General features: G+C 36.7%; 1 protein-coding gene across 1 annotated transcript in view; it reads right to left on the minus strand.

Annotated features, from left to right (window-relative positions):
* Window positions 1-3,353: 3,353 nt before the first annotated feature.
* The window catches only part of KCTD16 (potassium channel tetramerization domain containing 16), a 323,360-nt gene continuing 298,814 nt past the window's right edge, over window positions 3,354-27,899 (minus strand). The window contains exon 2 of the mRNA XM_027842051.1: window positions 3,354-3,805. Within this exon, the coding sequence (XP_027697852.1) occupies window positions 3,354-3,805 (452 nt within the window). The remainder of the gene's footprint in view (window positions 3,806-27,899) is intronic.

The raw sequence follows: 27,899 nt of genomic DNA on the forward strand, positions 1-27,899 counted from the left end.
TGTCTTTGGGAACAAATACCTTGTTTAGATTCAGGGTCCTCTGGGAAATAGTCCTTCCCCCATCCCTGAAACTCCAGTATACTGGGATATGATGAAAGGGTTGATGTTATATTACAAAGGGCATTGGGTTTGAATTCAGAAGACTGGGTTTCAATGTTCAATACTATTAGTCATTACTTTTGTGACTTTGGATAAGTCACTTGGCCAGTCTGGTCTCAGTTTAATTATCTGTAAAATGGTATGATTGGAATACTTGATTTCTGAGGTTCCTTCCACCTCTAAATCCTTTGATTCCATGACTGACTTAATACGTTGGCCAAATTTTCACTCCTTTCATCATAATCAGTTTACCCAGAATGACACCAGTAGAGTTATCTCATTGACTCAGTGTATAGTCTTTGTCAGAACTTTAGGTATCAAGAAATGAAAAGGATCAGAATGACTATATTGATATACAACTCTCTCCATAAAAGACTTAAAGTTCTTTTTAAAAAAAATCAAAACTAGATAAGGGGTTGTACGTAATACAATGAGCATAGATAGAGCCTTGCAAACTTATACTTCATATAAACATTTCCCTAATTTGACTTTCTCCATATGAAGCTAACCGTATGGCCCTCCTCTAGGTTGCTTAGTTGCTCATTGTTTGTTTAGCATACCAAAAGAACAATCCTACCCAGAGGTATGATCAACTATAAACCAGTACTTATACAACTGAAAAGCAAACACAATTTTGCTTGCTTGGACAATTCACATTGGAGTATGGGCACTGTGTAGAGGTGGGGGAAAACAAAACAAAACATCACCTTACACAAGTACCTTGCACATAGTAGGGCCTTAATAAGTGTTTTTGAATTGAAGGCTAGTGTGTGTGTGTGTGTGTGTGTGTGTGTGTGTGAGTGTGTGTGTGTGTCACTAACCGGTAGTTTCCTTCCTATCACTGGAGCTAAAAGGAAAATGTGAGCAAACAGATATTATTGCCAACTGATTAGGTAAATAGGATAAAAAGAAACTCTGATATTATATGAAGTTACATTGCAACATTTAATTTCCTGTTTAAAAGTATGCAGCAGAAGTTAAGGGTTGCCTGCCCTTCCAACTCTCCACCTCATGCCAGTTGTTTGAGGCTTCAAAGTGCACTTTGTTGACAGTTTAATTGGATATGAATGGAAAAGGAGCTGGAATCAATGCACAGTTTTGGCCCAGAAGTATTCGACAGCATTGTTGGAGAGGCCTTGAGAATTATTTGATCACAGTGGGCCTTAGGACAGTCTTTCCCATTTGAATTCTTTCTTGATTCATTAAAATCTGATTCTTCCCTGAATTCTCTGTTGTTTAGATGATTATATCTTAATCTGATGTTCATTGATATTGAAAAAAGAAGTCATTCTGAATAGAATGAAGGAAAAGACTGAATAAAAATAGGTTATACCTATAACTGACCCACTGGTACATAGTAGAGAAGAACACAAAGCAAATCTATGAACAGTTCTGCTGACAACTCAGTTCTCAAGGCTTTTAAATAAAACCTTTAACCCTTAATTAGAGAGGCCAGAACATAAAAATTTTGACAGGTTATGACTGTTGTGAAATGCAAGTCTTGTAGGACTTCAGACATTCATTTACTAGTGACTAAAATTGAAACAGAACCTCTTAAACAATTAGCTTTGGGGATGGATGTGTAAACAGAAACAGTTAATACATTATTCATTGTGTTTTGGTCCTGCTAACTACCAAATTCTTTCCTTGACACACACGTGCATTTTTTTCCCATTTTTTTTAAGTTCTCCACTTGGTCCAAGTATGAAATATCCTTTCCCATTCCCACTGAAATCTATGTATTGTGCATAAGAGAAAGAGCAAAAAGTCCTCAACACCACAATCCCAAACTTGTCAGAGGTAATATAGCATCCACAACAAATAAGATTACAGGGATAGCTACCAATAGTTACTTTTCGACTGTGCCTAGACAGAACACAGTGATCTTGATCTCTGACAGCAATCCAGTTAATGGAACACAGATAGGTAGCACAGTGAACCAAAATCCATTCAGGGATCTCAGTTGCCTAGTTTAGCTCTCTACATAGGTAACATCAACAGGGCCCTTGCTAAGGCTCTCCTTTGTGCAGTACAGGCATAGCCAAAGCATCACATTTCAAGGTTAACAAAAGACACCAAAGTGAAGTTAATTGTCAGCAATGTAGTAAAAAAAAAAAAAAAAACATAAAACATGTAATTGTGTTACTAGGAGTCAGGAAAAATAAAGCATATAGGAATGCTTAGCTTCAATTCCTCTATTATAATCAGCAGTGGTGAACACCTTCTGAGGGTAGTACCATACTCAGGTCTTGGTCCTACCGCTAAAGAGAGATTTGGAGAGCTGGAAGTAAGTTTAGTATGAAGGCCATAAATATGTCTGAAGGTTGGGAAAATTAGGTCTATATTCTCCTATCAAAGAGGTTAAGGGGTATTTAATAATAGTCTTCAAGTGTATGAAAGGCTCTTACACAAATAATGGTCACCAGCTCTCCTCCCTCCATCCCCCAACAAAGAAAATAGTTTCAGCCCAGGGTTAGGGTGGGAATTAGTTGGTAAATAAAGAAGGATTAATTGTTGATCAGGTTCATTCACCATTGAAATGGTATCCCAAGAAAGAATATGAAATATCCTTCTTTGAAAAGTATTTTTAAAAAAGTATTTAAAAATTGGATAGAGTTTCACTGCTATAGAGTGAAAGGTCCTGTCAGGAGTAGGGGATTATATTAAGTGACCTCACAGACATTCCCTGACCTTGAATTCTATGAATCATGTATATATGTGTGTATACCTATGCACACACATACAAATAAACATGTACAAACAACATAGCCAATATAAACTGGGTAGCATAGGTTTAAGTAAAAAGTTCAAAAAGCCCCTTCCTTTTCCCCATAAACAAAGTTAAAAGCAAAACTAAAACTTTCAAATATATCATCAGGCAAACCCCTTGTCCTTCATCTTCCCATTCAGTGGCCCTATTCACTGGGGGAAAAAAACAAGGAACCCTTGGCTTGGAATAGATGAACTCCAGGTTATCTTAGTTGCTGCTGTAATCATGTCTCATGTGTAACATTTTCAGTGTGTGTTCCAAAGCTCACAAACAAATAGCATTTTCATTGTGCTTCCACATCTGGAAAAAAATCAATTACACTGTGACTTTACATGAGAAGGTGAACTAGGCAAAGTACAAGATCAATGAACTGTTGTGGCCTAACACATTCTTATTTTTTCCTTTTAGAATATGAATATTCTTGTGTATGATGTTTATTTGGAAATGATAAAGTGTGTGTTTTTCCCCACCCCCCAGCCTTTTCCTATAGATGGTACTTTCTTAATAGTTCAGATTGCCAAGGGTGTTTCCTTTCTGGGAACCTATCTGGAATTTTGATCTTGAGAAAATCCTGTATGCATTTTTCTAGCTCTTCCTCAATGGAGAGCTTTTCCTTCACAGCTTTTTTTTTGCCCGAGTTAGACTCCCTGGAGCCAGTAGTCAGAGTCCGAAGCAAGTCGCTTTTCCGACGCATCTCCGACTGCTGGATCAGCTGCACGGGGCCCTTCTTGATAGGCCTGTCCAGAGTCTGGATGTTGGGCTGGCGGGTCACCGGCCCGCAGATGACAGTCTCCTGTGGGGAGCTGGCTTCTGACTGGCTGTCACAACTAGAGGTAGAGAGTTCATTGCACGAGGTGCCACTCTCTCCTTCCTTATCACCCTTGCCATTTTTGCAACAGCAGTCACAGTGTGAGGAAGACCACCTGGAAGGTTCACCTGCAAGAAAGCACACGGGACCCAGTGGATTAACGGCAGCTCAGATGGTGTAAAGTTCAGTCACGTACACATACAAACATGGGGTAGGGGTAGAGGGAATAACATCTTTGCATGGTACCCAATTCAATGATCAATAAGAATCTTTCTTCTTTTGGGGGGGGGGGGCGAGGCAATTGGAATTAAGTGACTTGCCCAGGGTCATATAGCTAGTAAATGTCAAGTATGTGAGGCTGGATTTGAACTCAGGTCCTCTTGTCTCCAGGGCCTGTGCTCTGTCCACTGGGCCACCTAGCTGCCCCATCAATAAGAATCTAATAAATATTTATTGAATTGGATTTAATTGAAACCAAATACTTTCCCTACTAACTGGGAAGTGAAGTGCTCCTGGAATATAGCTGAGAGCTAAAGCTTTTGCATTGTTTTCCAAATTCTCTTCATTGCATTATAGTAAACCAGTTTAAATCATGCTCCTCTAAGTAGTAAAAGTATAAAATATCATGCTAAACTTATTAAAGAAGAGTTAGTCTTGTTCCTAAAGCAACAAAGGTTTTCTCCAGCATTAACGATGTATTGATCCTGAGCCCTGATGGAGAGAGAAACAAAGTTCCTTCCCTTCCTTTAAAGGGCTCGTCTTCTAAACCATAACGGAAACTTGCAGGGAAATATTCATTTGTTCATACAGACATCTGCTATCTGGGGCTTGTTTTCCCAACTTCAGTGTGAGGAAAGGAAAAAATAAATAAAACAATTAAAAGCTCTCCCCTAAGGTAGCTGATGATTTGATTAAAGGAATCATATGTTGAATTTGACTTGTGCTAGACCAGGTTCATTCTCTAGCTAGCAATGGCATCTTAGGTGGATAGAACACTGGTCCTGGAGTCAGGAAAATTACTGAGTTAAATCCATTCTTAACATTTCCTAGTTGTTTCTCCCTGAAAAAATCATTTAATCTCTATATGCCTCAGTTTCCTTAACTACAAAATGAGGATAATAATAGCACCTTCCTCCCAGGGTTGTTGTAAGGATCAAATGAGATTATAATTGTAAAGTACCTCACACATAGCAGGCACTTAATTAATGCTTACTCCATCCCTCTCCTCCACCTCTGAGAGAAAAAAAAAATCTGCTAAATTAATAAGGAAGCCAATCCTGACTCATCCCACAGTAAGAAACTAGAGTTATCTAGGAAATGGTTTATGGCATGTGTATGATGAACAATGTTTTTTCTACCATTTTGTTGCTGTTGTTCAGTTGTGTCCAACTCTATATGACCCTACTTTTTTGGCAAAGAGACTGGAGTGGTTTTCCTTCTCCAGCTCATTATACAGATGAAGAAACTGAGGCAAACAGGGTTAATTGACTTGCCCATGGTCACATAGCTAGTTAGTGTCTAAGACAGAATTTGAACTCAGGTCATCTTGATTTCAGGCCCAGCACTCTATCCACTGTGCCACCTAGCTGCCATAATATTCACACACAAAAACATGCACGTTGTCCTCTTCCTCCTCCTCCTCCTCCTCCTCCTCCTCTTCATCATCATCATTGCTTACACTCAGGGAACCCTTTATACTTTTCAAAGTGATTCCACAGCACAGCTCTGCCACTTACTATCTAGGCTTTGCTTTCCTCTAGGGCAAAGAGAAGGAATAGAATTAGATCAGGGGTAGGGAACCTGCAGCCTTGAGGCCACATGTGGTCTTCTAGATCCTTAAATGCAGCCTTTTGACTGAATCCAAATTTCACAGAACAAAATTTGGATTCAGTCAAAAGGCTGGACTTAACGATCTGGAAGGCCACATGTGGCCTCAAATCTGTAGGTTCTCCACCCGTAGACTAGATGATCTCTAATGTCCCTTGCAGCTTCCTATGATACTATCACCCTATGGTTCTATATTTGCATGATGCACTTCAGCACATACATCACACAAAGGGAGTAGGATTGGTTGGCTCCTCTTTTCCCTTAGGAATATGTAGAGTGTTTGCATGAGAAGACTAGGATCATAAGACCATCCCAAAGGTCACTCTTAACTGCTTCTCATTCTTCTCCTGGATGAGAAGCAGGGGAGGAAAGTTTTAGAGGAAGTGTAGGAATAGTGAAGGTCCTTTTTTTAGTTCTACTGAATGTAAAACTGAAAAAAAAATCCTTTTCTTTTGAAATCTTTAAGCTCTCTTACTTTTTAAATAAAAATTGATTATTGAATTTGAATCACTGGAATAAACTTCGTATAACTTCTATCAGTCCTATTGACTCGGCTTTCAGGAAAGGAATCTGTTTTTGAGATTCTTTTGTTGTTGTCATATGCACTTGTTATGAGGATGACCAATTGCCAGGAGTTTTTCCTTTGGACCTAGCAGGGCAACATGATGGTTCTGTGTTATCGCATGCATCACTAGCAATCTGTGGCTCAGAGATTCAACATGGCCTTAATTCTGCCTAGGAAGAGACACAGTAGAACTTTCTTACAGCTACATTATTTGGAAACTCCATTGAATGGAGTACCTATATTCATGTCATGGATTAAACATAGAGATTACAACCTCTTCTGTCCTATTCTCCATCCAAACATCCCTAATTCTACACAGAGAAGAAGTGTTCACATTATCAAAATGCAAAATCCTGCCACAGCCTTGCTGGTTAGGGAATGGAGAGTGAGAAAGAGAAACAGAAGCTATACCATATCATAACTTTACTGTGAATAGTTTTTATATATTTGGAATTTGACTTGTCAAACTAATTCTGTACAATAACCCAGGTTAGAACAGGATGCTATGATATGGCTCAGAGGGGTAAGTGTGGAGTGGCAGCCATCAAAGAAGTTACCTGGCACCTGTATTTGTAATATTGTAATATTGCTCATTCAGTTTGGTGCATCTCCTACAGACTGAAATTCTCTCTTCATCTCTACTTCTTGGTTTCATTTAGCTTAAGTTTCACTTTCTGCAAAAGGTCCTTCCTGCCCCTCTCACTGACTAGTGCCTTCCCTCTGGGATTAGCTTCCATTTACTCTGTAAATATTCCATATATATATAGTTGTTTACATGTTGCCTCTCCCATTAGAATGTGAACTCTTAGAGGGCAGGGACCAAGTGTTAAATATTTCCTGTAAAACTTATGTTATCTCAGTTATGTGATGTACTAGATAAAGGGTTGAAGTAATAGTCAGGACAGGTATAAAGTAAAATCTTAAATCATATATTTACTCACTGTGGGACCTCCATGAGTTCAGTTTTTGAATTTACAAAATGGCAGGAAAATCATATCGGTACTATCTCAAATGAGATCTTATATTTAAAGTATTTTGTAAATCTTCGAGGCTATATAAATGTCAGCTATCATTAGCAATCCTTGTTTGTTTGTTTGTTTGTTTAAATCCTAGGAGAAATCCCAAGATCTTTGTTGATTGACCCATAAGCCTAGTGAAATAAACTCCCAATATTAGAAGTATCTCCAACTGAGACCCATTCACTGAAACAACTTGTCGTAATTAAACTATGCAGCCATCATATTTACAGATCTATTAAATTAAATGCAGTAATCCAATTAATCAAAAGGGAAGCCAACAGTGGTAGCATCCTGGTTATCACAGGCTATTGTAAATAAGCATCTCCCATGCCACTGAGAAATCTGCTCAACATGCACCAGCTGGTTCCTGCAAAGAATGAGTGGAAAAGGCTTCCTTGCTTTGCCAGCATGGTCTCTGAGGGAGCCCTTTTCCTTAGGAAGGTGAAATTTGTCATTCTTGCTAAGTACCCACCGGCCTTTTGCTAATAGACTCCAACTCTTCTACTCTGATGAGAAAAGAAGTGAAACTTTTCCAATATTTATTTCCTACAGGACATTTCACTCTAACACAAAAGTGAAGCAGCCTTATTCTTCTGGGAAAGGTTTGGAAATTCAGCTTTCAATTAAACACATAGAAAGATAGTTTCTACTTACTTGAACCCTTTCTGGGTTTGACTAAGGGCAGTAAGAATTTGATGACTGCAAGCAGCAGAAATAAAAGTTGCATGAACTTCTAAATTGTGTGAACCTCCCAAATATGGTGAGGTCTCTTCCCCATTCCTTCCCTCCCAGGGGGAATCTTTATTTGCCCACAGGAGACATTTTAAAGAAATCAACAGCAGTATGTTTGAAGGATGCAAGAGTGACCATCTGGAAAACCACACAGACGTCCAACATTTGTGCAAGCTAGGAAACTGGCACAGGAATAGACCATTTCCCGATGGAATACTGAGACAATCATGAATTGAATTCAACCAAAAGAATTACTTTTAATATATTTCAAGTGATATTACTACCTGAAATTGGAATGTCAGGTTTTTTCCTCTGAAGCATGCTCTGTTACTCCAAATTTTAATATTTTATATCATTGCTACTCTGATGCTTTTTGGGGGGAATGGAGAAGGGTAGGATAGTGGAAGAATAGGAGCTATGATTTCATTAAATTAGAGAATTACAGTTGAGAAAACTCTTCCTGCCACCTTAGCCTTTAGTCTTAAAGAGTTGTCTTGGCTACTAAGAGGTTAAGTGACTTGCCCAGTGTTACACAGCTAGTTTGTATCACAGGCAAAACATAAATGTAAGTCTTGGTGACTCCAAAGGCCACTCTTTATCTATATTTAAATGTAGAACACAGTAAAGAATTAGTACATTTTGTCTGGAGGTAAGGTCTGATAGAAAGCTGTGAGAGTAGATGCTGAAAAATGATCCGAAATGATATTAAATCCTCCTTATCCTGCTTGGAAACATTATAAGCTATATCTCCCCATACCTAAGCACTTATCATCTTTTGAGAGTTCAAGAATTCAGGAAAAGAAGAGGCTGTAAGTATGCAAGTTGAGGTGATTTATGTCTGATTGAAATTCATATGCCCTGTGCAGTCACACCAGACCCACGCTTGTCTATTCTCAAGTGTGGGAAGACTCTTTCTCAGAATACTTCTTCCAAACATCCAGAATATTTGCCTGTCCCACAATTCCCAAATTCTAGCACCTAAAGGTGTTATATGGTTCCTTTTAAATACTTCTCTGCTTCCAATTGCAACAGCAAGCTTTCATTTGCCTTTTGCTAAGGTTTCAACAATGGGGAAAATAATTCCCTCCATTGATTAAAAATTGATAAGCCTCAATTTACTGTGAGAAAAGCACTTTATTCCAAGGAACTAACTTGAAAAAATGTGTTGGTTTTTTTTTTTCTGTTGTCACTTTCTGACTAAAATCTCTGCCCTGGTTCTGAATTATCCATTACTTGAACTTACTGTGCAAAACACTATGTGATTATTGATATCATTTTTATCCACATAATCAGTGTTCATTAAGTGTATATGCTTAGTAATTTATTTAGTGAATCTATGAGGAGTAGCATGGTATAGTCTAGTGGATAGTATACTGGACTTGGAGTCAGAAAGAACTGAGTTTGAATTCTACCTCAGAAACTTACTAGGTGTGTGGCCCTGGGCTAGTTGCATAATTTTACTGGACTATATTCTTCAGCTCTTAAATCAAGAGGCTGGATCTGTGAACTTCACAGTTCCCTTAGACTCTAAATCTATGCTTCTATGATCTCCTTCTGCTCCCTCTCCAACCCTGCTCCTATGTAATGTACATGCCATGAGTAATGCCTACCCCAAATACCTTTAATGACTACTATGAATACCATCTTTTTTCTTTCCCCACTTTACTGTGCCTTGGTTAGACCACATATGAAATACTGTATTCTGGGCATCACATTTTAGGAAGGACTTTGATAAACTGGAGTGAGTTCAAAGCCACCAATGCAGTACAGTGAATAACATTCTGTTTTGGAGGAGGAGGACCTGAATTCAGTCCTGGTACTGCCACTTCCTAGTCATGTGACCTTATTGAAGTTCCTTAATCTCTCTAGGGATTAGTTTCTTCATCTGCAATTCAATGTTTTTGACTAACTCCTTGGAATAAAGTGTTGTTATTGTTGTTGTTGTTGTTGTTGTTTCCACAGTAGACTGAAGCTTACCAATTATGAAGTGTCCACTATTTGGTAGGCACTGGAAAAGGAAGGAGTTGGCCTACTTGCCCTTTTATGTCCCTTCCAGCTCTAAGTCTATGATACTACAAAAACAATCGGAATGGAGAAGGGGAATCAAATCATGACTTATGAGGATAAAGAGGATAAATGAGGAATGTTTAGTGTAGAGAAAATGAGAAAATGAGACAGGGAGAGAGAGAGAGAGAGAGAGAGAGAGAGAGAGAGAGAGAGAGAGAGAGAGATCTTTGCTTAAAATATCAAAAGGAGTGTCTCACAGATGTAGCATTAGATTTACTTTTGTTCAAGAGCAAGGGTTGTTAACTTTTTTTAAATGTCATTGGCCCTTTGGCAGTGTGGTGAAGCCTATGGACCCCTTCTCAGAGTAGTATTTTTAAATGCAGAACCCTGAGACACATCTATAGTTAGAGACGAGTCTAGTAAAGGAGACAGAGAAACGGCAGTCAGATAGGAAAGAGGAGAACCAGATGAGAGTGGTATCCCAAAAACTTAGAGAGAAGAAGGTATCAAGGAAGAGAAAGGGAACAACAGTGTCAAAGTCTGCAGCAAGGTGGTGGGCAATACAGACTGATAAAAGAACATTGGATTTAGCAACTAAAATATCCTTAGTAAATTTGGAGAGAGCAGTTTCAGTGGAAAGATAAGGTCAGAAATTGGATTTGTTAGGGCTTAAGAAGAGAGTGAGAAGAAAGACAATGAAGGGACCAATTGTAGATACCTTTTCCAGGAGTTTAGCTACAAAGGGTAGAAGAGATTTGGGATAATAGTGAGTGAAGGCAAAGGATTGTGAGAGTGATCCAAGGCTGAGGCCTGGCAATGATATGGGAATTAGGGATTTAAGAGGTGAGGACAGTGTAGAGTTGAATTGAATCACCATGTAGTCAAGACAGGAAGAAGATGAGAGACTGGCTGTCCAGGGGAGAGGGCATAGGAGAGAACTGAGGGGTGATGGAGGAAGGCAGAGAACCTGGATGTGGCAGTGGGGAGCAAGGAGTATTTCAACTCACCCACCTCAACCAGTGAGCTGAGGAGAATGAGTGAAGGTGAAACCATTACTGAAAAGGTTGTACAGGGGGGCTGTGTCATTAAGAGGAGGCCAAATTTCAGTAATAGCTCCTATATAGAAAGAATGAGAGAGAAAAAAGACTTAAAATAGGGGGAGGTTTGATGCCTATGCAACAGGCATTCCAGAGAGCACCATGGAAGGTCTAGGTGGAGTTAGGATAAAACTTGGCAGAAGGTGGGGGGAGGGGTAGGTTAGAGGGGAATATGAATGAGGAAACAAGTGGTAATGGGTGTGGAATTGAGTTTGAATGATGATCTACTACAATTCAGAATCACCTGGAATGTGAAGAGTATGACCAGGTGAGACAATGTTCATACCTGAGTGGAGGGAACCACTCCTCTGCCCTCAAAGGACAGGCATAGCAAGAGATGGGAGACTTGAAGTCTAACGGAGGGTGACAGTTCTTTGCACTAGAAGTTCTCCACACTCCAGTTGGGAGGTTGGGCTGGTAGAAAGAGGTGGAAGTTTCCTTGTGCTAGTACAGGAGGAAGTTCTTACCTTTGGGGAGATGAAAGATTCCTGGCCCTAGCAAGTGTCCTCCAAGGCTTTTTCCTCCTTCTCTACTGTTTTACTTGGTGATCCCATCAGTTCCCAAGGATTCAATCATCCTCTCTATGCTGATGATTCTCAAATTTTTTATCCAGCCTTAGCCTCTTTCCTAATGCCTAGTCTCACAACTCCAACTGCTTATTGTACATTTCAAATGACACATCCTATTTATACTTTAAATTCAACATATCCTAAACTGAACTCATTATCTTTTCTCCCAATACTCCTCTCTTCCTAGCTTTCATGGCTTTCCTATGATTGTCGAGGGAAACAACATGCAAAGCATTATTCTCAACTCCTCACTCTCTCACCACCCTTCCTTCCCTCCATCCATTCTCTGGGCAAGTCCTGTTTATTTTTCTACCTTCATAATATCTCTCATATGTGGTGCCTTCTCTCCTCTAACACTGTGACCACTTGGTGTAGATCCTCATCACTTATGCCTGAACTATTGTAATAGCTGTCTAATTCTTCTCCCTACTCTGGTCCATCTTCCACTCACCTATCAAATTGATCTTTCTAAAGTAAAGGTCTGATCATGCCACTTCCTTACTCAGTAAAGTCCAGCAGCTCTTGATTTACTAGCTGGAACATCTGGACTCAGAGTCCATTTCCTTATCTATAAATAAGAGCCTTGGACCAATTGGCTTCTGAAGTTCATTCCAGATCTAAATGCATGATCTTACTGCCTAACAACTGCCTGAATGACTTGGTGTGGACCTTCAAAACCAAAGTAATACAAGGAAGGCATTCACTGTGAAGTGACAAGAGAAAGATAAATACAGTTTGTCTTTTAAATTAATTCCTTTATACCTCTAATATGGGGTTCTCAACTTGTGATGCTTTGTACAGATTTCAGGGGTTCCATGAACTTAGATGAGAAAAAAAATACATTGTGATTTTCATTAACCTCTACATAAAATTTTGCATTTCTTTCAATTATTTAAAATTATTTAAAAATTGTTCTGAGAAGGGGTCCATAGACTTTATTAGATTGACAAAGTGATCCACAACGTTCAACATGAAGAATCCCTGCTCTCAGAAAAAGGGATCAACTATCTGGAATTTCTTTGATATCAAGGATCCAATTGAAGTGGAAACCCCCATCTGTTTATCATAATTTAAAAAAAAACTTCTACGAACATAATTAAACACATTCTGTGGAATAAAACCCATTCTGTCATTTGCCTGCTTATGTTAAATACAAGTAGATTGCCCACTTATACTAAAAAGGGGCTTGGGAGGACAGTGTCTTAAAAAAATAAATATTATTCTCTATTTCAAATTCCCTTGCATTTAATCCTATCTTAAACAAACTTTGGAGTTCCAGAATTTAAAGATTCAAATTGGTCTTTTTGTTTTATATTTCTGTTAGTCTAGGGGTGGTTCTCTGAGAGAAGACCTGAAGAGAAGTCTATTACTGTGAAAAATATTCACTGGGACTTGGACATGCAGCTTTCACAACTCAGAATCAGAACTAAGAATGAGACTAAGAACTTTCTGTTCTGACAGTGATTATTCAAATCAAGTAATCCCGTTGAATCCATAGAAGCCTATCTAGCCTCCTCGATTGTTCTTGAGAAGACAGTATAATACAATGAGAAGAGAACTGCATTGTGAGTCTGAAAGACAGGGCTGAAATCCTGGATTTGATAACTAGTGCTTCTGTGATCTTGGGCAAGTCACTTAATTTCTATGGCCCTCAGTTTCCCCTCTGTAAAATGAGAGACTTAGAATAGGTGATATTTAATTTTAATTCCATCCCCAAAACTATGATCTTCCTCTTTGTTCTTTTGCCATAGTTTCATTTCTGCTTCTTTCTTACAAATTTCCAATGAGGCAATTAATAATCAATCAAATGAATCCATAAGTTTTTCTTAAGTGCCTATTGTTTTCCAAGCATGGTGCTAGGTGTTAGGGATGCACAAACAAAAACAAAACAGTTTGTGTCCTCAAAGAATTTATATTCTATTGGAGAAAAGTAATTGGTCATCATTATAGTTGTCATGGTGTTAAGAAGGCCCATGGTCTAGTTGTGTATAGAAGAATGGACCTATTGTAGGGCTGGGATAGGAAGACCAACTTCACAAGCAATCCAGGCCAGAAAGTGAGTTTCAACCTGAATATGAATTGGCTCCTGTCAACTTACAGGGGTTTTCTCTGCCTGTTTTTCACCCTTCCCTCTATATTATGCAGAATAAAGCTACAACATAAGTTTTTTTCAGGATTGGCTCTTCCATAAATCTTTCCCAGTATCTTGCCAGACTGAAAAACTTTATAAGAAGAAACACTGGTTTAGACATAATAGTAATAGCTAACATTTATATGATGCAGAGGCCAAGCACATTTATTATTTCAGTTGATCCTCAGAACAACCCTGGAAGGCAGGTGCTATTGTTATCTCCATTTTACAGATAGGGAAACTGAGGCATCAGTTGATATAATGTTTGGTCCTAGACCCCTGTACTATTAAGCCTGCTGCTGGTGTCCACATTACCAAATTGTTTCTATAGGGCTGTCCCTTCCCGTAGGGCAGGCTCTTGTAGGGTCATTGATGGATCTTGCATTGGAAAGGACCTCAGAAGGCACTTTATCCAAACCCCTTCCTTTACAACTAAAGAACCTGAAGCTCTGTTCTGAAAGGAGTGACTTGCCCAAGAAGACACAGGTAAGGTCAGAGGTACTTTGGTAACTCCAGAGCTAACTCTCTTTCCACTGTACCATGATTCATCTTGCTCTAAGTTCTTAGAGGCAATGGTAAAGCCTCTGCTCACTAGCATCTGAAGTTCTTGGTGGTCCATGGAAGGAGAAGATTCCTCAAAGTTTTATTTGAAGACTGCTCCTTGGAATCTAAGTCTTATACATGAAGTCAATTCAAATCAACATACATGTATTAAGTATCTACTGAGTGCCAGGCACCATGCTAACTATGCATTTGAGGATGCAAACAAAGGTAAATAATAATAATTAACAATAACAACAACACAAAAATAGTCTCTGCTCTCAAGGAGTTCGCATTCTATTGGAGGAGATGACTCACCAACAATGCCACCAACTATGTATAAACAAGATACATAAGAGGATAAATTAGAGATAATCTCAGACACAATGCACTAGTATTAAGGGATATTAGGATTTTTTTTTGCAGAAAGCAGAAGAATTTTATTCTAGTTTATAAGAGATAAAGGAAACCAATGAGATATGTGCAACAAACACTGTAACTGTATATAACCTTTTGTTATATTAGGGTATATTAAAAAAATGGGAGGACTAGTGAGGGGCATATGTGATTAATCTTGGCTTCCTCTACTGCAGTTTTCATTCCAGAATGCCTGATGGTAAAGATGGGCTAAAACAGGAAAAGCTAAAGACTATCTCTTCACCCATGAAAAATTCAAACTGAGCCCAGTGAAACATGACTTTGCAAACTCACAAAGTGCTTATGCATTTTTAAAACAGGCAGCTCTGCAATCTATCCACACTTCACATTCTCCACCTGCTAATGGTTGTGAACACAGTGCACATCATTTACAGAAACAGCTGAGAAAACTGCTTTCCCTTGTCTTCTCTGTCAATGATGTAGGAGCCTGTCAGTCTGGAAGCTAGGTGGCCAAATTTAATTTATGGAAGCTGCTGTAAGACTTTCTTGGTATCCTGGCCGAAAAGTCAATAACGGCTAAATTGATGTTTTTATAATTCTGCTAGCCTTGGGAAAGACATTGCACAGTGAAGACCAGTAATGCATGCACTGTGTAAGCTTCCGAGAAATGTGTATTCCACCTTGACACTCACTGTGGTTTGCTTGTGGTTGACCTTTTCAACTCAGTTATATTTTGCCTGAGATGATGCCACCTGCTGTTTTCCAGAAAGAAGGGGGACAACAGGAGACAATTATTTGGGAGTACCATTTCAAAACAAAGTTGTGTAAAGGATGTGAAACAAAAAATGAGACTCTCTTTCTTTGGAGGAGCTTAGCATATAATGGGCAAGTCAGGACATGAAAGTCCAGAGAAAGGACCAAAAGGATGCATTGGTGAAGCTATCTATAAAAGTATCATAAAAGCATAGGAGGCATGGGATTATAACCTTAATGACGGAAGGGACCTCAGGAGTGAGATATTATTACCTCTTCATTTAACAGAGGAAACTGAGACTCAGGTGACTTGCCCAAGGCCATAAAGATGCCACAGTAAGCATCAAAGCTTAAATTAGAACCTGTATCCTCTGACTTCCAAACCAGTGGTCTTTCTACTGCACTACTTGTTTTGCAAATAAAACAAGTACAAATTATATTTTGGGGGAAACTAAAAGTTCTAACATTAAGACTAAATGATTTTGGCAAAGTAGGATTAATAAGGAAAGTTTGCACAGCAGAGATGATGTTTTAAAGAAAATGAGAGTCCCCAGAGGCCAGAACCCAACAGAGTGTATATGTGTGTGTATGTATATATGTGTGTGTGTGTGTGTATATATATATGTGTGTGTGTGTGTGTATGTGTGTGTATATGTATGTATATATGTGTATATATGTATATATACACATATGTATATATACACATATGCATACACACATGTATGTTATATGTGTGTATACGTGTGTGTGTGTATGAGAGAGAGAGATACACAAAGGACCAAAAGAGGATACAGACTGAATATAGGTAGTAAGAAAGGCAGAACTGGCAACAAAAGGGAACAGAGATTTGGGTAAAGGAAGAGTTACAGCAGTGAAAAAAAAAGTCCTAATAGAAAGATGAAAATGAGAAATAAATCGGGAAAGAGTCAAAAAGGAAAGAGATTGACCCAAAATAGTAATGACGTCTAGCCCCCTACAGAGCCCTTTCAGGAGTGATTGAAAATTGCATTGTTACAGGTGGAAGATAGGTCAGTAGGAATCCATGGCAACACGGAGAGGAGAAGAGGATCATTTAGGACACTCTCTGAAGGACCAGCGGGAGAATTTTACACATGTCTAAATGAAGGAGGAAAAAAAATGAAAAATGGGACAAAAAGACATCACTGTAGTAGCCTGACCCATGGGAAAGATAACATGGCACTTAGTGGTTTTTAAAGAGAGGGTAAGAATTAAACAGAAAGATGATACATGCTTTCACATCAAATGTTCAATTGATTGGTAGGTGAGCCTTTGAGGGAAATATGGGAAAGGCATGAAAAGACACTCCAAGTCATTAATAATAAAAGACATGCAAATTAAAACAAAGGCCTGATGTATCACCTCATGCTGAAAAAATAATTGGCAAAATGACAAAAAAAACATAGAAATAATCAGTGATGGAGTGGATGTGGAAAGATAGGCATATATTAATACACTTTTGGTGGAGCTATGAGTTGTTCTAATCATTATGGCAAACTATTTGGAACTATGTGGGAAAAGTCTATTTTTTATATTTTTTAGCCTATCAATCTCTCTTATTGGTCAAACAGCCCCAAGAAGTTCAATGACAGAAAAGTCCCTTGTATAACAAAATAGAGAAGAAATTATAAATTTGAAGAATTTAGTTATATTTGAGATGATTCATTTGAACTAAGAGAGTGAAGTAAGCAGAACCAATAAAACAACATACAAAGACCACAGTAGTGTAAATGAAGCAACTAAAAGACATTAAAATTTAAATCAATGAAATAGCTAGTCTTAACTCCTGAGTACTAATAAGGAAACATAGCTCCCTTCTACTGGGCAATTAAGAATGGACTATGGGTGTGAAATAAAGCATATGTTTAATTAGTTTAGTTTGCTTTACTGTATTTCATTGTTACAATGGAAGGTTTTATGGGGATGGAGAAATTTGAAAATGATAGTCTTATAAAAAATAATCCACCAAACATTAAAAATCAAAATGAAGGAAGAGAGAAATAAGGAAGGAATGAAATGAGGGATGGAGAGAAGGAGGGAGAGAAAAAGAAGGAAAAAAAGGAAAGAAAGAAGGAAGGAAAGAAGGAAAGAAGGAAGGAAGGAAGGAAGGAAGGAAGGAAGGAAGGAATTGTCAAAGGCCTTTAGAGTTACCTAGCCAAAAAATCGAAGATACTCTGACATAGTCCCCAGGCATAGAATGAATATGTTTCTGGGGAAATTAAAGTCAAAATAAAGAGATTATGGTTAAATCCATTGACAGTGACAAGACCCATATAAAAATGGAAAAATGAGATATATTTTTTGATTTATTAAAAATTGAGTCATCATTAGTAATCATCAAAATTAGTCATGCTTATTTTCAGTTAATATGATTCATTAATACCAAGAATTCCCTGAAGGCATTTTCTAGCATAAATAAAATTAACCTTTATTACTTTTCACTCTTGGGCCCCAATGTGCATTTTGCTAATTTAGTAGAAGGATTTCACTGCTTAGAAGAACCTTCAATAAGCAATTAAAATCCAATGGATATAATCCTTTAATAATTTGTTTCCATGGCCTTTATAAAGTAAAATAGTGGAAATATGAATTTTGACTTTATGTCCTTTCTGAAGGCCCCCTGAGTGCCCTATTGGCATCCCCTCCTTATTGTAGTCTATTTCCTTTCTTCTTCCCACTCACCTTCACCTTACTTTATCAGAATGATGCAGTGAAACACCTACAATTTTTTTTCAGATATGGAATCTGAGGACCTGGGCTCAAATATCAGACTCTGCTTCTTATTTATTGAAAGACCCTTGGAAAATTACTTAAAACTCTCTTGGCCAATGTTTCCAGGTCTAAAAATGATATGGCTAAATTAAATGATCTTTACATTCCCATCCAGTTCCAAATCAATTATCCCATTACTATAATGCTAGCTTTTTCAGATGCAATCATATTATCTATCTATCTATCTATCTATCTAAATGTCTATATGTATATATTTTCATTTGTTTTCTATTGTATAACAGAATGCCGTAATTGGTACTTAATACTTTCCTAATGGTCCTCTCCTCCTCCCAGACTTCTTCCATTACATACACTTTATCTTCTCTTTCTTAGATCAGTTTCTCTCCTCTACCCACTCCATATTCTCCTTTTGAAAAATGAGGGGTCTTGGTATCCAACTGAACTAGCAATGTTAGATTCAATATGATCACCACCACCATCACCCATCTATTTTACAAGCCATGACTGAAATCTGAAAACTTATTTATTAATATGTTTTTAACTTTTTATTTTCCCCTAGTAGAATGTAGGACAGGAACTGATTCATTTTTGTCTTGATTTTTTTCTGTATTGCTTAGCACAATGCCTAGTATTTAGAGGGTACTTCATAAATATTTGCTGATTAATATGCTCTGAGCACTAAAAAAAGATATCCTTCCAGGCCAGAGAGAGGTACTTGATACAGACAAGCACTCAAAATGATTAAGCACTTTACAGGTAAAAACATTATTATTTATATATCTACTTTATATTACAGAAATGTATTTCAGGAATGACCATCATGACACTTTCTGTCTACTTAGTTATTCAAGGCTTTAATTCCTGAAGAGTTTATCACTGAAACAAGAGAATGAGACATAATATGATAGCCCTGCCTTTCTTACTGCATAAATGAAAGGGGATTTCATTTGAAAGTGGTGAAATAATGAATGAAAGAGTTTTCATGTTTTTCTGGTGGCTTCTATTTCATGTTTTACCATCACTGAAGCTCTACCACAGTAGTCCTGAGCAGTAATCAGCAATGTATGAAGTGTGTACTTAATTAGATTAGGTAGGGGGTGAGGAGTTGGTCACTTTTTTCAGTTGTTTAAAAAATAATATTTGTTACTACCCCTTAATGAATATTCAGCTACCATGAGTATGAGACAGAAACTAATAGCTATCATAGCTTATGTTTTGATTATAAATGCAAACTTAATGTGAAAATATATATTTGCAGAAGTGGGGAACTACAGATATAGAATACTTCATAAACTACCAAATTTGGCAGATATATAAGTTAATTTTGCTGACTTTTTTATCTTTCTTTTTTAATTTTTTTGGATGGATGTCAAAATGAGAAGTATATATTCAGAAATAAAAGTGATAAAAAAACAAAAAATCAATAAAAATTAGAAAAATGAAAGTTGGATAATTTTTAAAAAATTAAATCTAAAACTTTTCCTAAACATGCTCTTGGAAAAATCCTAAAACCCAAATATCTAGGTTTAAATATTCTCCTATGAATTTATTATATGTGAATTATATATTACTTAAAACAGTTATCTTAAAATATTTATTTACAAGCTGCATTACATGTTTGTGTTTCTTACTAAGAGAAGATCACAGAAATCCTGACTTTAAGAAAAATCAATATGAGATGATCCAAAACATTAGTAAATAAACTAGGGAGTGATTATTCACATTGTTAAGAGTTTTCTTTATGAAAGAATTCACCATAGCAAAGCTCCCCTAGTACAATCAAGTATTTACAGATATTAATGACTTGGGGGCTTAGGGGAAAGAAGAGGCTGGATAAAGAATTTTTAAATTAAAGATTAAGTTTAGCTAATACCAACTGAAGAATAACCAGAAATAGAGAAACAAATTGTTCATTTGAATAGCATAAGAGATTAGCTATATTATGTGGAGAAGAATATCATAAGACATTCAGAAATTCACAAGAGACAAAATTCAAAAAAGCAACCAATAATAAAACCCATGATCTTTCTCTATACAAATACACTAACTATGGGTGACAAGGGATATAAGACTGGGTGACAAATTTAGCAAGTAGGAAAATTTAACTTGTAAATTTCAATGAAAGTTATTGGGATGGGCTCAGTGGCTGTACTCTGACTCTTAAAGGGTATACATATTCTTATTTAAAAGAAACAGAATAAATAAAAGATGAAGAGAAGTAGCACTGTATATTGATACATTTGTTCCAGGAACTAGATTGTGGAACCATGATGTAAAGCTTTTGGGTAATAAATTGAGGGAAAAACTGAAATGTTATTGTCAGAGTACACAACAGTCCACCTGAACAGAAGGGAGAAATGGATGAGGAGTTCAGGAAATTTTTCATAAGTCTGTATAGTTTTAATATTATATTAAATTTACTTTCAAATATTTAAAATTTTAAATTAATATCATAGAAATGAAAAAACAACACAATAATATCATATTTATTGTAATATATACAGATATGATATATTCAGCTACATATATGTATATGTATATATACATATATATACCTATGTGGAAATATACAATACATATATACATGCACACTATATCTATATCTATCTATAAGAATTTATATTAGTTGTCTATTCATCTTACATACAAAATACTTATCAGAGATATTTGATATAAATGACTTTTCCCATTCAACCACTTCCCTTTTCATCCTAGATTCATTAATTTTGTTTGTGCAGAAACTTTTTAGTTTCACCTTATCAAAGTTATCTGTTTTATGTTCTGTAATTACTTCTATCCCTTGTTTGGTTAAGAAAAATATTTCATATCCATAGATGTAAAAAGGACATGATCTATTTCTCTTCTACTTAGAGTAATATCTTTAATATTAAGGTCATTTACGCATTTTGAATTTAGAGTATGAATCATATGGTGGCCCGGTTTCTAGTGATATCTCTCCACATTTAGTTAGTCTGGTCTTTGTACTTCATACTTACAGTTCAATGACTCCATCTTTCAAATTTCATAGGCTGTGTTGAGTTTGTGCTTCATTGGCACAGTCTTTGAGAACTAAGCATCACCTCCATACTATGATAAGGCAGCAGAGGATGACAAGTGGATTATTACTACTACTATTTAATTTTTGTAAATGTGTTTATTAGGTTTGATTTACTCTCTGACAACCAGGTTTCATGCAGCATAAAGGCACTGAAAGTAGAAAAGAAAAATGAAGGAAAATATCTAGAAAGAAGATATGATAGGCAGGAAGATTGATCTCTACCAGTAGTACTTCATACCTTTACTGAAATTTGTCCTCTTAATGCACTTGGTTTCACTTCAGGTTAAAGCTATGTGGAATTTAGAGCCATACAGCTGGAGGGAGGAAGAGTGTAAATACTGTGAAAGCAGCACACAACACTGGCCCAGTCATTCCATTGGGGGCACTGAAGCCAAAATAAGCCTACCAAAAGAAATAGAGGGAAGTGAACGACCCCTTTCTGTTTGATGAAGTAGAAAAAACAGTTTATTTTTGTCATACTATCTTCAGATGATAAGAAAAGTTGAAGGGAGTAGGTCATATGACCTGTAAGTACATCTATGCTTATCTACTTTTAATTAATGCAATAACTCAACCACTTTTTACAGGATTTCAAATTGGAGAGCCTTCTATTTTCAGACCAATATTATACCAGACACTTTCATACAAAGCTCACAATTTTCATTTGTTATAAATGTCATATTTTCAAGGATTTAGAGGTCTCCAATACAATGTTAAGATTAGTAGCTTGTTCAATGCCAAGACTGAAAGAGAAGAAGTGTAAGAAGTATGGTGGATAGGTCACTGGACCTCAAGGCATGAAGACCTATTTTTGACATTGGCAATTATGTTAGAGCAAGAACAAGTGTCACAGTCAAATTCTCTTACGCTACTCCAGCATAGATTTAGAAAGAACACTAAATCAAGTCATGAATGGGAAATTCAAAAAGGAACCAAAGTGAGAATTTTTTTTTTTTTACTTTGGGGTTACCAGGAAAAAAAGCCAGAGGTTTGCAGACACTGGGATGGAAGTCTATGAAGAATGGGCACAGTTTTCTAGCACTGAGATTGGAGTTGGGCCTGCATCAATGTTTGGAAGACAGAATGGGAATGAGGGTGAACTTACTGCTGTGTCCCTTTGTTCCCAGAATTACTTTCATCACAAATGGAAGCCTAGACCTAATCTCAACAGTTCTTCACTGGGCCAAAGACTACATTCCTGAGATGTTGCTCTAAACCTAGAACTTTCTAGCTGACTGTTATCTACTGGATTTTCAACCAGGTGCAAGGTGGCAGTTGTGCTTCCTAGACCCTGAAGTAAGGTCAGGAACCTACAAAACTCAGACTGCAAAGTCAACAATTAAACTGTGTTCTGGATCAGACGAGTTAGCATCCATTAAAAGTTTGAAGCTTGCTGGCCTGATCAAACCCTTGAGTTCTTAAATAACACAACATTCAATATCTAAATAAAGTAGTGACAAAGCCCCAGACAATACATATCAAGACCAAAAAAAACCAACCATTATTTTTTCTCAAATTGTGCGGAATGAAGTCTCAGTTCACAAGGCTGGAAGAATGATGTAAACAGCAACATCAATAAAAACATTATTAAACCAGGGCTACACAAAAAAGAAATTCAGAAAAGAATAATTCCATAACATCTATAAGTACAACCTCAAAAGAAAAGCACAGTTTAAGCACAAGTTTAACTGAAATCCCTGGAATAAATGAAACAGGAGTTTAAAAATATTGTTAATGAGAGCTCTAGAGGAAAGAGTTAGAAGGAGAATTAAAAGTTTAGTACAAGAGGTACAAATCTTTCCCAAGTAACAGTCTCCCTGAGAATTGAAATGTGCCAAACAGAAGTTAATAAATCCATGAGAAAACAAGAAATATTAAGACAATTTCTAAAGACTGAAAAACTAAAAGAAAATCTAAAGTATCATATCAAAAACAACCATATGGAAAAATAGATCAAGGAGAAAATGAAATATAGGAATCATTGGACTACTTTAAAGCCATGGAAAAAAGAAAGAAAAGAACCTGGATACTGTATTTCAATAAATACTGGATAAGAACTATCTAGACCTATTAAAACTAGAGGGCAAAGTGAAAATAAATATAATCTATTTGTTACCTTCTAAAAGAATCCCCAAAGATGCAGGAACATTATAGCCAAAATTCAATGCTTCGAGATGAAAGGGAAAATATTACAAGCATCCACAAAGACAGATTTAAGTAACAGGGAACCACTGTCAGAATCACATAAGCTTTACAAAAGCCACTAAAAAGAATAGGCAAGCTTGGAATATAATATTCCAAAAGAGATAAATGGATAGATAGATAGATAGATAGATAGATAGATAGATAGATAGATAGATAGATAGATATAGTTAGATAACACAGATATATATATGTGTATGGGTACATATTTGTGTATATATAATATATATATACAAAAATATACATACATACATACATACAAATGTTGGCTTATAATCAAGAATAACTCATCCAGTATAACTGAGAATAAATATGAACCTACAAGGGGAAAATATTGATCTTTAATGAAATAGAGGCCTTCCAAGCATTCCTCATGGAAAGATCAGAGCTGAATAGAAAAATTGAAATACAAACATAGTAGTGGGAAGATTATGAAGGACAAAGTTGAAAAAGAAAGAAAAAAGGATAAAAATTGTTATTGGAATATGGTCAAAGGAAAGAGAAGAGGGACAGAGGAGCAAAAACAGTGTGTATGGATCATAGTTCACTAGCACTGATCCCTTCTCTCTCATCACCATCTTTTTCTTTGTAAAGAGGGGATGTGAAGCAAAGAGAGGCAAAAAGATAAAAAAACCCTAATATTTATACAGTTATTTGAAGTTTGTGAAGCAATGAGTATACATATGTATATGTAATGCATATATGCATATATTTATATAAAATCACATTTGAATTTGAAATTTAAAAGTTTTTACATGAATAATAAAATGCAGATTTTATTATTACGGAGGCTTACAGTTAACTGAAGGAAAAACATTTTTGCAACAATTTTCTCTGATTAAGGTTTTATATCCAATATAGAAAAGAATACAATTCAAATTCATAAGAACAAGCCCTTCCCCAAGAGATAAATAATCAAAGGGCACAAACAGGAAGTTTTCAAATTTAAAACTAAAATTCAAGCTATCAACAACCACATGATAAAATGCTCCAAGGCAATAATAATAAGATAACTGCAATTTAAAGCAATTCTTAGTCTCTACTTCATATCCATCATATGCAAAGCAAGGCAAAAACAAAACAAAACAAAAACAAAATAACAATTGTTGAAGGGGATATTGGAAAATAGACACACTAATGTATGGTTGGTAGAAAATGTGTTAGTCTAGGGACAGCTAGGTGGCACAGTGGATAGAGCACCTGCCCTGAAGTCAGGAGGACCTGAGTTCAAATCCGGCCTCAGACCAAACTCTTGACACTTACTAGCTGTGTGACCCTGGGCAAGTCACTTAACCCCAATTGCCTTAAAAAAAAAAGAAAATGTATTAATCTAACAGTTCAGGAAAGTAATATTCAGTTGTCCTTAAAGATCACTAAACTATGCATACCCTTTGACCGAGCAATACCACTATGAGGTTCATGCCTGAGAGAGAACAAAGAAAAAAAAGGTAAAATACTCACATATACAAAAATATTTGTAGCAGTTTTTTTAGGGGGAGGGGCATAGCAAAGAACTACAAACTAAGAGAATGACTACCTACTATGGAATTGCTGAACAAATTTTGGTATATGAATATAACAGATATTCTATTTCTCTAGGAAATGAGGAAGTGAATGGTTTCAGAAAATTTTGGTAAGATTTGTACAAACTGACTCAGGGTGAAAAGGAAAGAACCAGAAAAACAATTAATATATTAACAAGAATCTTATAAAGACAAAACTTTGACTTATCAATTCTGACCAAGGCAATGACCAATCATAATTCCAGAGTAATGGTGATGAAGAATGCTTCTCACCTTCTGACAGAGATGTGATGGACTCAAGATGCAAACAAGTCATACTTTTTTTTTTTTGGTGAGACAATTGGGGTTAAGTGACTTGCCCAGAGTCACACAGCTAGGAAATATTATGTGTCTGACTCAGTCAGGTCCTGCTGACTTCAGCACTGGTGCTCTATCCACTGCACCCCTAGCAGCCCCTCAGACACATATTTTTAAGACATGGTCACACAACCACTGTGGGGAATTAATTTTGCTTGACTATGCATATTTGCTGCAAGGGTTATGTCTCCCCACCCCCAATGGGGGAATGGATAGTACTAGCTGAGAGAAGAGGGCTAGGCATAGGGATTCTCAAGAAAAAAAGTAGGAGGTGAAATTAAGAAAAGGGAAAAGATGACCTTTGTACAAAAGATAATTGAAAGAAGATGAAAATAATTATAAATTAGCAGGACAGCTTTGAAAGTTCCATGTTGTTTATTACATACTTTAAAATAAAAACAAGTTCTACGTAATAGAAATTTGCACTCATGTACAAATATCTTCTGTTTTACTATGTATGTGGAGGTGCTCATTTGTCATTTATTTGGGTGATAATTAAAACAAACAAACAAAAAACCCAACAACACAGACTGAAGTTCAAATCCTTCCTCAGATAGTTACTAGCAGTTTGACTATGGTTAGGTTACTTAATTTCTCTGTACCTTCATTTCTTCATTTTTAGGTTGAGAGGATTAGACTCAATGACATCTAAGGTCCCTTCCATCTTGCAATATCCAATCCTTTGATTGACCCTCTTGGAACAAAAAATAAGCAGCATGAATATTTAAAAATATAAGTTCAATTTAACAGTGACCAAAAGTAAAGATGCTCTGTTTTCTGTTTTCCTACAGATTACTTCAAATAGGTGCCTTGTATCTATGCCCTTCAAGTACCATCATTTAAATCTTGATCTCATTTCCACACTCCTTAGGAAATCATCAATGAAGGATAAATTCATTGGCACAAATCATATTTTCCTCCCTGTCTGTTGAAGAAATTTTGTTCGAAGGACTGGGGATTTTGACTTGCGGTGAGTCTAAGGTAGTTAAGATAGTCTAAAACATTGAGTGCATAGAACACTGGACCTGGAGTCAGGGAGACTAGAGTTCAAATGTGGCTTCAAAAACTTAATAGCTATGTGACCCTGGGCAAGTCACTTAATCTCTGTCTGCCTCAGTTTCCCCAACAACAAAACGGTGATGATCATAACAACATCTACCTCGCAGGGTTATTGAGAGGATCAAATGAAATAATATTTGTGAAGAATGTAGCACAGTGCCTGATACATATTAGGCACTTAATAAATACTTATTTCTTCCCTTCCTAAGATCAACAAAGACTACTGAAAGGAAGAGTAAATAGTGCATTGTGGTAAAAAACCCATTTAATAATCTCTATTTGATTGACTCTTTTACCATTCCTGCAAGTTCTTAGTGATGTCCTTCACACCATTTCTCACAAGTCATTCTAACTGGTCACATTCTGTAACCTACTTATACCCACCCCAAATACCTAAAGACATCTTTCTCCTGCCTTTAGGCCAGGCACCAGGCTATTAGTATCATAGAATCATCGATTTAAAGCTGGAAAGACCTGCTGAGTCCAACAGGAGTCCAACTTCCTTATTTTACAGAAGATAAAAATGGGACTGACAGGTTGAATAACCCTACTTATTTGGGTTTACACAACTGTTAAGTAAATGTCTGAGGCACAATTTGAACTCAGGTCTTGCTAATGCTAAGTCCAGCATTCTGACCGCCGTACTAATATCTGCACTAATGGTGCAGCAAAGTGACAAGACAGGAGGAAACTTCTGAAGTCCAATCAATGGAAAAAGGGGAGAACAGGAAAGAAAGGGTGTGAAGTGCTTGTCAGTTAGGTAGACAACTTTCTGCTTGACATCTTCTCAAAGACAACTGAAAGCAATTGCAATTTTCATTAGATCTATAACTAATCAGAGACGTCTGAGAAAGCTAACACCCTGGTATTGTGGATAAGGAAGGCTGGAGTTGGACTTAGGAAGACCTGGTTCCAATGCTATCTCAGACCCTTACCATATGATCCTCAGAAAGTCATTTAGACTTTCAGAGCCTTGATTTCCTCATCTTTAAAATGAAGGTGATGACAGCATCTACTTTACAAGGGTTGTAGGAATCAAATGAGATAATGCACGTAAAGTACTTTATAGAACTTTATTAAAGCCAGTAAATGTCACATAAATGTCAGTTATTATTACCACCATGCTGCAAGACAAATGAGGAAGTGTACTATAAAGTCTCATTATGGAGCCTCCAGCAAATGGCGTCCTTCAGTGGTGAACAGATGTGACAAACACACAGACAGTTTCCCGTGACAGTTAGATACAAGAACTGCTGAGAAGAATGTCAGAAGACTGAGGATCTTGCTTTCATCAAATATAGAGAAAAGGGGAACTTTTCAGTGACCTACAATAAGTATGTGATTTTACCTTCCTGCCAATTACAAGTAATAGTTATTAACAGAAAAAAGCCAATTGTTCTCCTTGAAAGAAGTGGAACTAAAAGGGCTGGAGGTTAACAGGGAGAATAAAGTATTTGTCAAAAGAAGGGGAAAAGGGTTTCCAAGAGAAAACAAAGAACAAAAAGAATCTAAAAACAGAACAGGGAATTCTAATCCATGCTTAGAGACTGAGACATGGGAAAAGGAATCAGAAAAAGAAAGTGATAAAGATGGAACACTGAGCATCTGTGGCCATATAATAGTGAGGACAAAGAGGGAGATGGTGTAGTGGTTA

This window comes from Vombatus ursinus, unplaced genomic scaffold (genome assembly GCF_900497805.2).
Source record: "Vombatus ursinus unplaced genomic scaffold, bare-nosed wombat genome assembly UNPS02014863.1, whole genome shotgun sequence".
NCBI classification, from domain to species: domain Eukaryota; kingdom Metazoa; phylum Chordata; class Mammalia; order Diprotodontia; family Vombatidae; genus Vombatus; species Vombatus ursinus.